Here is a 13965-nt window from a genome sequence, read left to right as displayed (position 1 = left end):
CGAGTTTTTCTTTGTTATTAAGTAGTAAATTGTGTATCGATAGCTGTAACAAAAAATTTAGATAAGCTCCAACTTTACCTTGAAAAGTTACATCAAATTTAAAAAATTAAATAAACAAAATATATATGTATATTTTCAAAAATCTTATTATTTAACCGTTTTTTTTTATTTTTTTATTATGTAATTATCAATAGCAGTAAAAAATAGAATTTGTAAACTGACCCGAAAAATAATAATTAAAATAATACGATTTTAGTTCAAACTTCAAGATTTTCAAATTTTATTTTTTTTGAATTGTCAAGTTTTAAAAAATATTACTAATTGATAAAATCAAAATTTTGAATATCTTTTAAATTCTACCATCAAACGTCAGCCACAAATCCGTAAGAAGTAAATTTTATTCATATTAAAGTAGGGGAAAAAAATTTAATTTTTTCAAATTTTTTGCACAGCTTGAATTTTGTCAACTAAAAGTGATAATACAAATTTATAAATTTTTAAAATAGACTTTTAAAAACAATAAAAAGTGGTTATAAAATATTTACACCAAAATATCGTCGAAGTGGCGTGATTAGGGGATCGGAGAATATCAGCAAGATTTTCATTAAATCAGCATTTTGGTCTCTCGTGTGCATTTCTTCTGAAAATTCACCAAAAGGAACGAAGCAATACTGTAGGGACGCCAAAATGACACAAAAAAGCCGTAACACGTAAACTTAATTTTGAGTCGTAGATTACGGATCTGTATACCGTTTTCCTAGATCGGGTCATTTTCCCAAGATATTTTCATTTTAAGTTTGCATTGCGAATAAAAAAATCTAATTTTAATATCGTCGTTTAAAGTACAAAACCGCGTATCAACAAATTGCAAAACCGCGTATTTGAAGTTGCATAAATTATTTTCTATATAGTAAAACACTCATATTTCGAAATGATTCTCTTTTTTATAAAGCAATCGCACTTCTGGCTAGTATATTTCAGGACGAATGGATAAGGCTTAAGCCAAGAGCTTGTGTGAGCAAATCCAATTTTTGACAGCAAATGTCAGTTACCCGGTTATGCAGAATGACGATACGCGGTTTTGTAATTTAAACGACGATATGGAAAATGTTACTTATACGTCATGTGCGGGTACGGCCGTATACGATGTGGCGTATGAGTAATACTATTTCTCGTTCCAATTTCATACAAAAAATTTTGTAACTACACATTTTCATTTGACTATTCAAAAGTCGTTTATTTATCCACCAATTTTCATCGTTAGTCACTTGATTTTTTAATACTAATAAAAAAACATTGCACAAAATGTGTCATTTTTTCCATGTTAAAGATTTAATTTTTTAATGACAATATCTTCGGAAAATTACGTGATCTGGAAAAACGGTAAACAGATCCATAATGTGCAACCCAAAATTAAGTTGACGTGTGTTCAAGAATTCTATACCATTTGAACACTTTGAGCGCTTTGAGCGACCTCTAAATATTTTTTGATTTCAAAATTAAATAAATAATATAAAAAAAAAAACTTTTTAATATACAACGCTTTTATAAATGGACTAAAAAGTAGAAAATAATATTTCCCAGTCCCATAGCATTTTTTTTGATAACTTTTGATTTTGAAATTTTAGCAAAAGTCATTATAAACAATTTATGAGATTGAAAATGAAAACCGTGGAGCGCCTGCAATACAAAGCATTAGATTAAATTGACATTAGTTAAACTACATAACATAGACCTAAAATTGCTACAGAGAAAGTACAAACTTGAGATCGATTTTAAGCGGTCGTTATTCATATATCCTCATACATACATACATACAAATATTACCCTGCATATAAATTAAGGTCTATTACATGCGCCCCACGCTTTTAATTTTCTATCTCATAAATTGTTTATAATGACTTTTGCTAAAATTTCAAAATCAAAAGTTATCAAAACAAATACTATGGGACTTAGAGATATTATTTTTTACTTTTTAGTCTATTTATAAAAGCGTTTTTATATCGAGCCCTAACCGCCAAAATAACGTAAGCGACATTTTTTTCAAAATTGTATTTTTGATGCAGAAATGCATCTAGATGCTCTAGGAATATTTCTGCATCAAAAAGAAAATTTTGAAAAAAATGTCGCTTACGTTATTTTGGCGGTTAGGGCTCGATATTATTTATTTTCTACATTTTATTCTTGTCTGTATAAAATTTCGCAATAGATATTAAAACAATTCAACGACATTAATAGATTGGTGCACATAAATGCAGTGCACATACATGCACACATATATGTTTTTAGATTAGGGTGGTCCAAAAACAATAAAGTTGGAATTGTAATGCTCTCACCCCCTAGGATTGTTTTATACCGAAAAAAGAATACCCCTATTTTTTTTTTTTGAAATCAAAAAATATTTAGAGGTCGCTCAAGGCCCTCAAACTTTTCCATGTATTTTTATATGGGAATATACATTTTTTCGTAGAAATGGTATTGAATTCTTGAAAGTCAATATTTTTCGATCGGAAAACACTGTTCTCTTTAGGAGACTTTCGATAATATTACCAAATTGTTTATTTAACCATTTTTTAATACTAACGATTTTTTATTGGTCACCGCATTGCATTTTTCAGGGGTCTTGTGGGTTTTTGGCGGACCTATAAATTACAGTTGCAATAAAAAAATGGTTAAATAAACAATTGCGTATTATTACTGGGAATCTCCTGCAGATAAACAGAGTTTTCTGAAAGAAAAAGATTCATTTTTAACTATTCTATACCATTTCTACGAAAAGTTGTTTTTTCCCATATAAAATATTTACATGGAAAACTTTGGGCGCTTTGAGAGACCTCTAAATATTTTTTGATTTTAAAATAAAAAAATAAGAGTATATTTTTCGCTATAGAAGCATCCTAGGAGGTGAGAGCATACGAATTCCGACTATACTTTTTAACATGCACTTTTGGAACACCCTAATGTGCATATATACGAGTAGCAATTAATTTCATTTAAATAAATGGCGTGTCATCCATTTCCGCTATAGCGTACGCAGTGCATAGGGCGACATCTACCTCTCAACCAATGAGATTGATGTCTAGTTTTTTTTATTGGAACTCTGCAAAGCAAAGGTTTTATGGCTGTCTGGACACACAAAATTGCAACTGTTTGGACACACAACATTGCTAGTTGATATAAGCGTTGTAAAATAGGGGTATATTTTTCCGATATAGAACACTCCTAGGAGGTGTGACCATTAAAATTCCAACTTTACTTATTGCGGACCATCCTAATGCACATATAAGCACATAAGTACATGCAAGCTCAAAAATATTAAAGTTTAACATTTTGATTTCGCAGGAGGGCCAGCAGCTTTCGTTGTTATTTGGGCAATTGCTAAAGGATTTACGATATCGTACGATGTGGAGCAGGTATAGACTATGTATTTTTATTATACACACTTAAGTTTACGTATACTATATGTATGAATAATATGCATTGAATATGTACACGACTGTTACCACTTATTTGCCTTGGAAGATTGCCACCCCTATAGTTTAGCTACTTTTATTATGCTATCGTAATTTTTTTCTCTTTCTTCACTTAAATTCCACTGCATTTTATTTAGTTTGACATTGGATGCCCTTGGATGCAGGAAACTTATGTGGATTGGATTTTTCAGGGTCCTGTATGTGCAGTGCTGATTATGAATTTAATATTTTTACTGCGTATAATGTGGGTAAGTGTTTTAGCCAACTCTCTCGCTTGCATGCAAAAACGAATGTAACTGCTTGCATTATGTACATATTTATTTATGTACATTTATTGCTCATAAAAATAAAAGTATTTAGATATAATCGTTTTTCGTTGCCCAGAAGGGAAAAGGTTGAATTATTTTCATTACGGGTCCCTTCTTATGATACGATTAAGTATGTGTACAAATGCAGTGGCGGATAAAAGAAGAAGAGATCATGTAAACCTTTTCGCCAACGCACAGAGGGCTATTTGCATAGTAAAACCTGTCGAAATTTTTTGGTGGTTTTAAAAGGAAACAAAAAAAAAAAGGAACAGTCCAGCGCCTTCGTCTTGGTCTGCAGGCTGTATCGGAGATACACCCGCTAAATTTAAACGTAGAATACGTGGTATGGTTAAGAGCATATCCAAGTCAAAAACGAAAGCACAAACTAAGAAAAAAATATCGATAACAAAAGCGATAATAAAATCGATAACAAAATCGATAAAAATGTCGATAACAAAATCGTTAACTAAATCGATTACAAAATCGATAAAAAATCGATTACAAAATCTATCGAAAAATCGATTACAAAATCGATAACAAAATCGATTCCAAAGTCAATAACAAAATTGATAACAAAATCTATCAAAAAATCCATTACAAAATCGGTAATAAATTCGATAAAAAAACGATAAAACTATCGATAACAAAAGCGATGGCAATATCGATAGCAAAATCGGTAAAAAAACCGATAAAAATACCGACAACAAAAGCGATAACAATATCTATAGAAAAATCGATAAAAATATTGATGACAAAAGCGACAAAAATATCGATAACAAAAGCGATAACAATATCGATAGCAAAATTGTTAAAACAATCAAGAAAAATATCGATAACAAAACCGATAAATAATCAATAATAAAATCAATAACAGAATCGATTAAAAAATCGATAACAAAATCGATAAAAATATCGATCATTATATCGATAAGTTCCGAAAATATCGATAGCAAAATCAATAACAACATCGATACAAATTTCGATAACAAAATCGGTGAAAATATCGGTAACAAAACCGATAAAAATATCGATGGCAAAATCGATTAAAATATCGGCAACAAAATCTATAAAAATATCGATAACAAAATCGATAGCAAAATCGATAACAAAATCGATAAAAATATCGATAACAAAACCAAACAGATCCACATTAACTGAAACTTTCATATGTACGTATATATGCATTTACATATGTACATACGCTGCGATCAAAAGCCGCATTACATACGCATACATACTTTTTGTCTCCTTCCCACACTTCCAACATATGCACGTGTTTGCAAAATGACGACGAGGTGATTTTGTATGGAAAATCATTTATGCCCATATATTTGAATAAAATAAACATATATAGAAGATATCAACCAATACTTCCCATATACCAAACGAAAGGAAAACTCTTGAATTTTTGATTAAAGAAAACAAAAACAAAATCATTCGAGCGGTTTTCGAGCATTTTGGTAATGAAAAAAATTTGCAAATTTTTTCAACAATTTTTTGCCTTAAAATGCTCAATATTTGTTAAATTTATATAAAATTTGTACCCGATAATATTTCTACTGCTCCAAAGAACCTATATCCCGAAAATGAAAGTTATATATGCCAACAATAAGTTGCTAGAGCACTTTAAAGGCTCAAAATTGACCCCAAAATAAGGCAATGTTTACCGTTGTTTTTACGACAGAAACCGAATTCGTTATTTATAAAAATGAATCTGTCGACAGGTTTGGAATTTTATCTTTGAAACGCCACACTTTTCTTTGAAATCGCTTTATTAGTTCTCGTGCAATAAGCGTTTTTGTGAAGCTCTAAAAATTACAACTACAACATTTGAACATAGCCCCCATACCTTAAGGTAAGACGTATTCTACGTCAAAAAGGCCGAGACACGTAAACTTAATTTTGGGTCGTAGATTACGGATCTGTATACCGTTTTTTCGAGATATGGTAATTTTCCCATGGAAATACGCCATGCACGGTTATATACGATATGGCGTATGAGTAACATTCTTCCCTGTTCTTATTTCATAAAAAAATCTTGCCCATTTTCATTTGACCATTCAAAACTTGTTGATTTATACATCGATTTGCATAGTTAGTAGCTTGATTTATAGATTTTAATACAAGTGAAAAGTATATAAAACATTTGTAAAGTTTTTGACGTAGAATACGTCTTACGTTTCGATATGGAGGCTATGCTCAAATGTTGTAGTTGTAATTTTAATAGCTCACGAAAGCGCTTATTGCACCAGAACTAATGAAGCGATTTCAAAGAAAACTGTGGCGTTTCAAAGATAAAATTTCTATCGACACATTCCTTTTTGTAAGTAACCAATTCGGTTTCTGTCGTAGAAGCAACGGTAAGTATTGACTTATTTTGGGGTTAATTTTGAGCCTTCAAAGTGCTCTAGCAATTTATGATTTGCAGATATAACTTTCATTTTCAACAAGTTTTGTTATTACCAAAATGCAAGAAAACCGCTCGAATGATTTTGTTTTGGTTTTCTTTTATCAAAAACTCAAGTATTTTCCTTTTTTTTGGTATATGGAAACTACTGGTTGATATATATGTCTATTTTATTCAATTGTATGGCCATAAATATTTTCCATACAAAATCACTTCGTCATCAATCTGAAAACACGTGCTTGCGCTGAAAGCGAGGGAAGGAGACAAAAAGTATGTCTGTGTAGGTATTTCGACTTTTGAATAACAGATGGCGTAATATTTATAACATAATCGCAGCGTATGTATATAAAAACATACTTAGAATATTAAAGAGGGTTGCCACCCCTTAAAAAGGTAAACTCTAATTATTTAATAAGTTAAAGCAATTATTAAGAATATGGGTATCAAATGAAATGAGTTTAAAATATATAATATTTTAATAATATATATATATAATATTTTAATATATATATAATATATAATATATAATAAATAATATTAGACGCAAGAGATTTGTTTATTTCATAACTGTAATAAGGAAGATTGCCGGCTGTTTAAGAAGTTTTAGCCAAGGTAATAGCAGTATAGCAAACACAGCCCTGCCATGTATTTTTTTGTTGCTTCAGAAGCCTAGAATCAAAATCAAAAGGAAGCAAGGAGGATGCTAATATATCGTCGCCTGGGTAAAATATTGTCACAGTTAATTTCGGTAGGTTGTGGGAAATCGCGATTGAAGTTTGGAATACAATTTGTCAAAAACGCGAACTTAGATTTTCTCCAAAGCCTCTGAAAATGATACTAGTTCCCAAAACTCTTAAATTATTTAATTTTTAATGTTTATTGTTAATTAGTTTTGAGTTTATGAAGGATTTTATTTAGTAAAATTTTGTCGTAAGCGCCATTTGTCCACAATTTGGCAGCCACTTTGTATGAAATACGACATAATGTGATCAAAATTTCTACCAAATTAACGACACTCTTTACTCAATATCTCGGAAACTAAAGGAGATATACAGAAATAGAGAACACCATTTCTAAGATGACTGCATCACTAACTAAATTTTTACTAAATTATCGAAAAAATTGTAGTCAATGGGCCGTATGAATAAAAATAAGCAATTGCTTTTTCTTAAAATTTTAGAACTTTTACTCGATTTATTCAAACAAAAGTAAAGTAACAGGTATGAAATTTTAAGATAAAGCAATTGCTCAGTTTTTATTCATACGGGCCAATATCTCGGAAACTAAAGGAGATATCTAAAAACTGATGAGACCAATCGAAAGACCTTATTTCAAAATATATAACTGCATCTATAACTAAAAATCGTCAAAAGGGCGCTTACGACAATCTTTTACCCAGGCGACGATATGTTTATGTGAATGTGTATATGAGTGTAGCAAAATTTGACTGATCACGAAGAAGAAAACTATGTAATACGGGGGCCTAGGCTAATACAAAAAGGAATACAAATTTCTGTAGTATGAAAGGAAAAAAAAAATGAATTGAATTAGTGATACAACGTCACGGCATACATATACATAACTATTTATAAGCTGGTGGTACTTAGTATTGAAGTTAATGAGGATCTACTTCTCTATTGCTAATTATTAATTAATTATTTTACGATTCATATTGACTTATTAAATTCCGTTCAATACAATAAAATATCTAGCATATATCGTTTTTATCTTCTACATTTAAGTTTAGCGGCTGCGGCTCCGACACAGCCCGCAGTTTGAAGAAGGCGCTGGACTGATAGTTTTTGGAAACTATCGATATCGGTTTTAGCGAAACTTCACAATGTCTCTTCATTAATGTCTTAATTTTTTTTTGCAAGAAAATTCACAACAGTCGGCAAAAAAAAATGTAGGTCATTGGCATTTTTAGCAACTATAAGCTTACACTGAGTTATAGTAAAACTTAATAAGCTATAAAACTACTTACACTAAATTTTTGTGGAAATTCGAATTAAAAAGCTTGAAATCTTAATGACTTTGTATTTTTTTGTTTTGTACAACTTTTATAAAAAATTAGTAGATAATAATTAAACACAAAATAGTCAAAACTGCTAAAAATGTTGTGGAGCTATTATTTTGAACAGTACTATATTCGTTGTCTTATAATCTGGTAAAATATTAATAATTTCCCTTGTTCGGGTTTTGATATGCGCCTCCGTATTTGATCTCAGTTGAACTTTTATAAGTATGAGAGTCAATTTAAAAGAATATCTTTTGTGTTTTGTTATTTTTGTAGTATTAGAAATGTATTATTATAGCCAATTTCACTCTTTGCACTTCAAAAAGCACAAACAAACAACGAATTTAATTTTTTCATATAAAAACTAATATATTCAGATTTTGCCTGTCGCTATTCAATGCCTTTCACGACGATATTACTATCGACACTATCGATGTTTTCAACTGTCGTTTCGAAAACTATCGAGTGGCGGTACTATCGATAGTATCCCAGCTCTAGCTTGAAATATAACTTGTTCAGAGGAACTTTTATCAAAAAAAATGGCATTCTTGGTAACTGCGACGAATATTCTTTTCCATAGATTTAAAAAGTTTTTTTTTTTAATTCTGGCCACACTTCCAACTAGTAACGCTACTTCAGAATGAAGCTTTTCAGCTCTTTGCCGTTTAAAACATGGCAGTATAGTAGGTAGTAGGGATGTTGCGAATGTGGAATTTTAGATATCCGCGGATGTGGATGTTTAAAAGCTAACATCCGCGAATGCGAATGCGAATGCGGATGTCAAGTATTTTTAAGAAATAATTTAGGTGCGTAAATTAGGTGACTTAGGAAAATAAAGAATGGAAAATGTAGTCATTTTAAATGTTTTTTTTTTTTAATTTAGTACTTGAATTTAATAAGTGGAATTGGGTTAAAGCCAGTTTCTTAAAGTGTCGTAAATCAAACCTGCGCCACTACTCGCTCAAGACGAATAACTTGAAAAACTTGAAACTTGACAAAATTGTAAATTCTCTCCAATAACTCCTTTCTGAGAATTGCATCGGCGGTGCAAAGGCGGATGTATCCTCCTGCCTTTCATTTTCAGAATCTAGCATCATGAAAAGATCGTTGTTTAAACACCGTTATTTTCTATAGAATTCTTCATTCTCATTCTTTTGGTTGTTTCAGAATTTGGAGAACTTGTAATATCATCAGCGATTTTCGATTTTAGTTTTTGTAATTCATTTTTAGTCCTTTCTTCTGTGACTGGTTTGAAAAAAATGTGCTTATAGCGAGGTTGTAAATAGGTGGATATGGCAAATAAAATGTGATTTTCTGAGAATGAATATTTCGAAGAAAATTTTGTTTGAACGTCGTGGCTGCCAGCCGAATTAGTTTAAAATCTTGTTATTTTGTTAAAAAGGAACCCCGTTTTTTTAGAATAATTTGAATTATTGGAATCACGGATGAAGGTCTCAGATCTGCTTAGATCCCGGGTGACTTTTTGAAATAGTTCACCTGTAATGAATAGCTACTAATTCGGCTTTTTATTAGCTGAGATCGACTTTTCCAAATAGCAGACAGTCACAATTACTTACTCATCGCTGTTAGTACCATATCAAATCCGTTTTGTTTTTCATTCCATGTGCTCAATGTGCTTTGATATTTTGAGGCAAATGTACGCAAATTTTCAACATATCGTTAATATAGTATGGATAGGGCGTATTTCACATTGTGGCTGAAATGCAAAAAAGCCGCAACTAACTAAAATCTTGTTATTGCATAAAACGATGTGGGGACTTATGATTCGATGAAATGCATCATAATCTATCAAACAGTGAATTTTGGATTTTTAGTTAGTTTTTCAGCGTCAAGGTGAGTTACGCCCTTTTTATACTAGATATACTAACGATATATTGCATTCCAAGTCCCACTCCTCAATAGATATTAAATTCGCCTTGAAATGATTCTTATTTGATTTGTGAAATGGCTGTCAACTTTTTCACATTCCATTTTACTTTTATTTCGCTACGTGCAAATTTTGACAATTATCACAAAATTAAAATAAATGTTGTTGTTTTCGAGCACACAGAGGAGTATTTGAGTAGTAAAAACAGTGTTTTTCTGCTAAGTAATAAAAGAAAACACGGAACTTTATCATAATAAGCCGTCTTATGAAAAAAAAAACAATTATTACACTTATGTAGAAAAAAACTAGCGATGCATCCAGTTTTTTAATGTTCGATAGTTACACAATTCTTACCTAATGAAAGATTATCTTTTACCGCGCAAATTGTTGATTCTCGTTATAGAAGCGGTTCCGAATGCGAATGCGACTATTCGCAACAACCCTGGCAGGTAGTAGCAGTTTTCATGTACACTAGATGTATATGTAAAGAGATATTAAAATTGACACTGAAAGAATAATAGAAAGATTCGCGAAAAAGGAAAGCGTAAAATTTAGTTGAAATTTAAATTACTATAATCGAAGTTCTGAACAGTTTGTTAAGATAATTCCATACTTAATTCGACAAGCATTGTAAATAAGAAATATTTGTATACAAGTAGATAAATATGTATGTATATAACTGGCTTAAATAAACAGAATTCAAAATTCTCATCTTGTTATTTTTTACAAAACAATATAGTTTCTATATTGCAGGCGGCTCTACCCTGTAAATGGTTCTTGAGATAAGTAAATTCACAAAATGAAACTACTATACATACTTAGAAGTAAAACAAAATCACTTTACACTCTTTTATAAAACACCCTACATCACAGTTCTAAAACATTATATTTGTATTTGCATGCGAAATAAATGAGAGTTTAAGCCAATTGGATGCTTGTAGGGCATACCTATATCTCGAACTTGGACAGGTCACTCATCTCTGACTCCCCTCCCTCAAGCCAAATTTATTTATCCGCCACTGATGTATATCAATTACTATACGCAATTGACGAAATTTTTATCATGCGTAAAATTTACAGAAGTTTTTCTGAGTAAGTTTGATGCAACATTTTTTTGGGCAGTATAATGTTAGTATATTACTAAATGCGGCCTTGTGTTTGTATATTTTCAGGTGTTAATAACAAAGCTCCGCTCAGCAAACACCGTGGAAACGCGTCAGTATCGTAAAGCCGCTAAGGCATTGCTGGTTCTTATTCCGCTCTTTGGCATAACCTACTTGGTGGTATTAGCTGGCCCCAGCGAGAGTGGTGTTATGAGTAACATGTTCGCGGTTGTGCGAGCTCTGCTGCTCAGTACCCAGGTAAGCAAAACCTACCTTTAAAGGAATATTGTTGAAATTGCATGTGGAGTATTTACAATAAAACGACATGTATAGGAAATACATAAATAGGAAACGGTCGTTAATCCTGTTTATAATTTACCTAAATTTGCTTTTACCTGCTTAGTTCTAATTTCAATTATTGTTTTATTTGTACTTCTTGAACAGGGTTTTGCGGTATCACTATTCTACTGTTTTCTAAACTCCGAAGTGCGCAACACATTGAGGCATCACATTTCGACATGGCGGGATGAGAGGAATATTCAGCTGAATCAAAGCAGAAGGTGAGCATACAGGTATTAATACGAGTGTGTATGTATGTATACGCCAACTATTTAAGTATATGTAGCTCTTAACTTCGTTTCGATTTCTCAAGTTAACTCGATATTTATTTGTAAGTATATATATAATTGAAGAATCGGTTACAATGATTCTGTCTGACTGTCTCCTTGAAATAATACAGACCCATTAGTTCAAATTCTTTATCCTTTAAAGCATGGGTGAGATTCTCGACGATCAGATTGTATTCCTTTTGTTAGTACTAAGCGTAGATAAATTTCTACAGTGCAAATAATTCTCTTAATGCGGAATGGAATGCATAAGACGTTATCAAAAAGGCTTGAGAATTACACTGAGGAGCAAAACCGGAACAGTAATACATAATGAGAATTTTCTTGCGATATATTCGCAATAAATGAATACGTTTTTGTAATCTAGTTTCGGAATTCACATTTCCAATGTTTATTGCATCAGAAGGCCATAAAAACAATAATTAATACAAGCAGATAAAGAAAAATTATTGCAAAAAAACATAGCAACTAGATTGTTCCAGTTTTGCACCCGACAGAAAATTTTACTATTTGCTTGACTTTTAATAAATTGGCCATAACTAATTTGAATATTTCAGCTTTTATGGTCATCTTGGGATACTTTCGCACAGGTTTTAGACGAAATCTGTTGAGAACGCGCATCGGTTTTCCTCAACGCCATGCCTAAGGTCTTGCATGCGATTGGGCGAATTTTCGCAATTGAACAGTAGCATTTTCAAACAATTCCATAAGTTTTCTGTTGAATCAATTCTGGGCTTTACGCAGGTCACTCCATGATTATAAAAACTTGGGATTTATACCTATTTGGCCCCTGTTTCGGAGGATATTTCTGATCATTGCCCTGTTACAATTGATAAAAGCCTGCGAAAAATATCCTCAGAAAACGCAAAATTTTTTTAAAATGCTCATTTGTTGTCACTTTTCTTTTCACCATCGATTTTACCACAGTTCTTACTCCCTAAGGCGTAACACGGCCCTACATCATTAAATGTACACATACAAACCTAATAGTTTAAATATTTTGGGACGTTAGGCGTATCCCTGATGCAGGTGCACAGCGCTTGAACCAATACTCCGACTTAAAACGTTTAATTTTATCCTCAGAGTTAAAAAATTTAGGGCCGTGCCCTAATTAATAGTAAATTCCCGCTTCAAAATAATACCAATCCCATGTTTTTTCTTAGTAAAAATGCGTTTCGGACTAAAATTTTTCTGGATGTCAAAACAGGCTTTCTCCTCTTTATCTTTGTGCTGCAATAACTTGTTCCCATGTCTTACATAATGTCCAGTCACTTGTTTTGTGGTGATAAAACAGTAATTTTTGATTTGGAACCAAAGTTTATTGGCATTTAGAGACCCTCCAATATGCCTAGCCTGGCAAATTACAATTTTTTGTGGCCTCTTGATCTTGCAGACTGAGGTCCGCCCTTTTATCGCTTGTTTAGATAACCATAAAACGGAAATTTGGCCGATATGATTTCTTTCTTTACAGCGTGGCCTTTCTGACCGTTTTGCAAAAGTTTTAAGTTTTTTTTGCTTGGTATGTGCACTTAATGCACTCACAGCGAAAATTCTACGCGCCTTGATTACAAAATTGCAGGAAATGAGCCAGAACTCCTCTTTGAATTATAAAATTCAGAACAAAACAACAAAGAACAATCCAGTTCATTTTTGTTTGGTAATTTTTTTCTGAGTTTCCATATGCGAATCTTAAAACTTTTATGGTCAAACGTTTAGTTAAACATCGGTAAGGCGAAATGCAAGTTTGAATTACCATAAAGTAAATAAACTGAACAAGTACATTACCACAAACTTAACTTTACGTTCGATTGTTCCAGTTTTGCTCTTCAGTGTATACTCCGGAATAATCGTAGGAGTATTTTTAGTTACACTCTAAAAAGTGCATGTAAAACTACTACTGAAAGGTGTTTATTTTTCATCCAGAATCTGCGTAGATATACGCATAAGATGCTCAAGATTAGATTTTTGAACATGAGATGTTTAAAATATACGCATAAATATACAACTGAAATGCTTAAAATTACCAAAATTTGAACGAAAAAATATATTTCCTAATAACAAATTTAATCAATTGAAACATTGAAATGTAATTTTGCTCTAAAAATTACAAATTTGGTATGTAAAAGTAAACAGGCAGTGTTTA

At 31.7% G+C, this 13965-nt stretch overlaps 1 protein-coding gene across 1 annotated transcript in view; it reads left to right on the top strand.

Annotated features, from left to right (window-relative positions):
- LOC118742417 (diuretic hormone receptor) overlaps positions 1 to 13965 on the top strand; it is a 47630-nt gene that overhangs the window by 23704 nt on the left and 9961 nt on the right. Inside the window, exons 6-9 of the mRNA XM_036474480.1 lie at positions 3343 to 3413; positions 3611 to 3721; positions 11266 to 11454; positions 11641 to 11756. Coding sequence (XP_036330373.1) covers positions 3343 to 3413; positions 3611 to 3721; positions 11266 to 11454; positions 11641 to 11756 — 487 coding nt within the window. The remainder of the gene's footprint in view (positions 1 to 3342; positions 3414 to 3610; positions 3722 to 11265; positions 11455 to 11640; positions 11757 to 13965) is intronic.

This window comes from Rhagoletis pomonella, unplaced genomic scaffold (genome assembly GCF_013731165.1).
Source record: "Rhagoletis pomonella isolate Grant_MI unplaced genomic scaffold, Rhpom_1.0 Rhpom_scaffold_00007, whole genome shotgun sequence".
In the NCBI taxonomy this organism is placed as follows: Eukaryota; Metazoa; Arthropoda; class Insecta; order Diptera; family Tephritidae; genus Rhagoletis; species Rhagoletis pomonella.
This window is presented reverse-complemented; position numbering and strand designations above follow the sequence as displayed.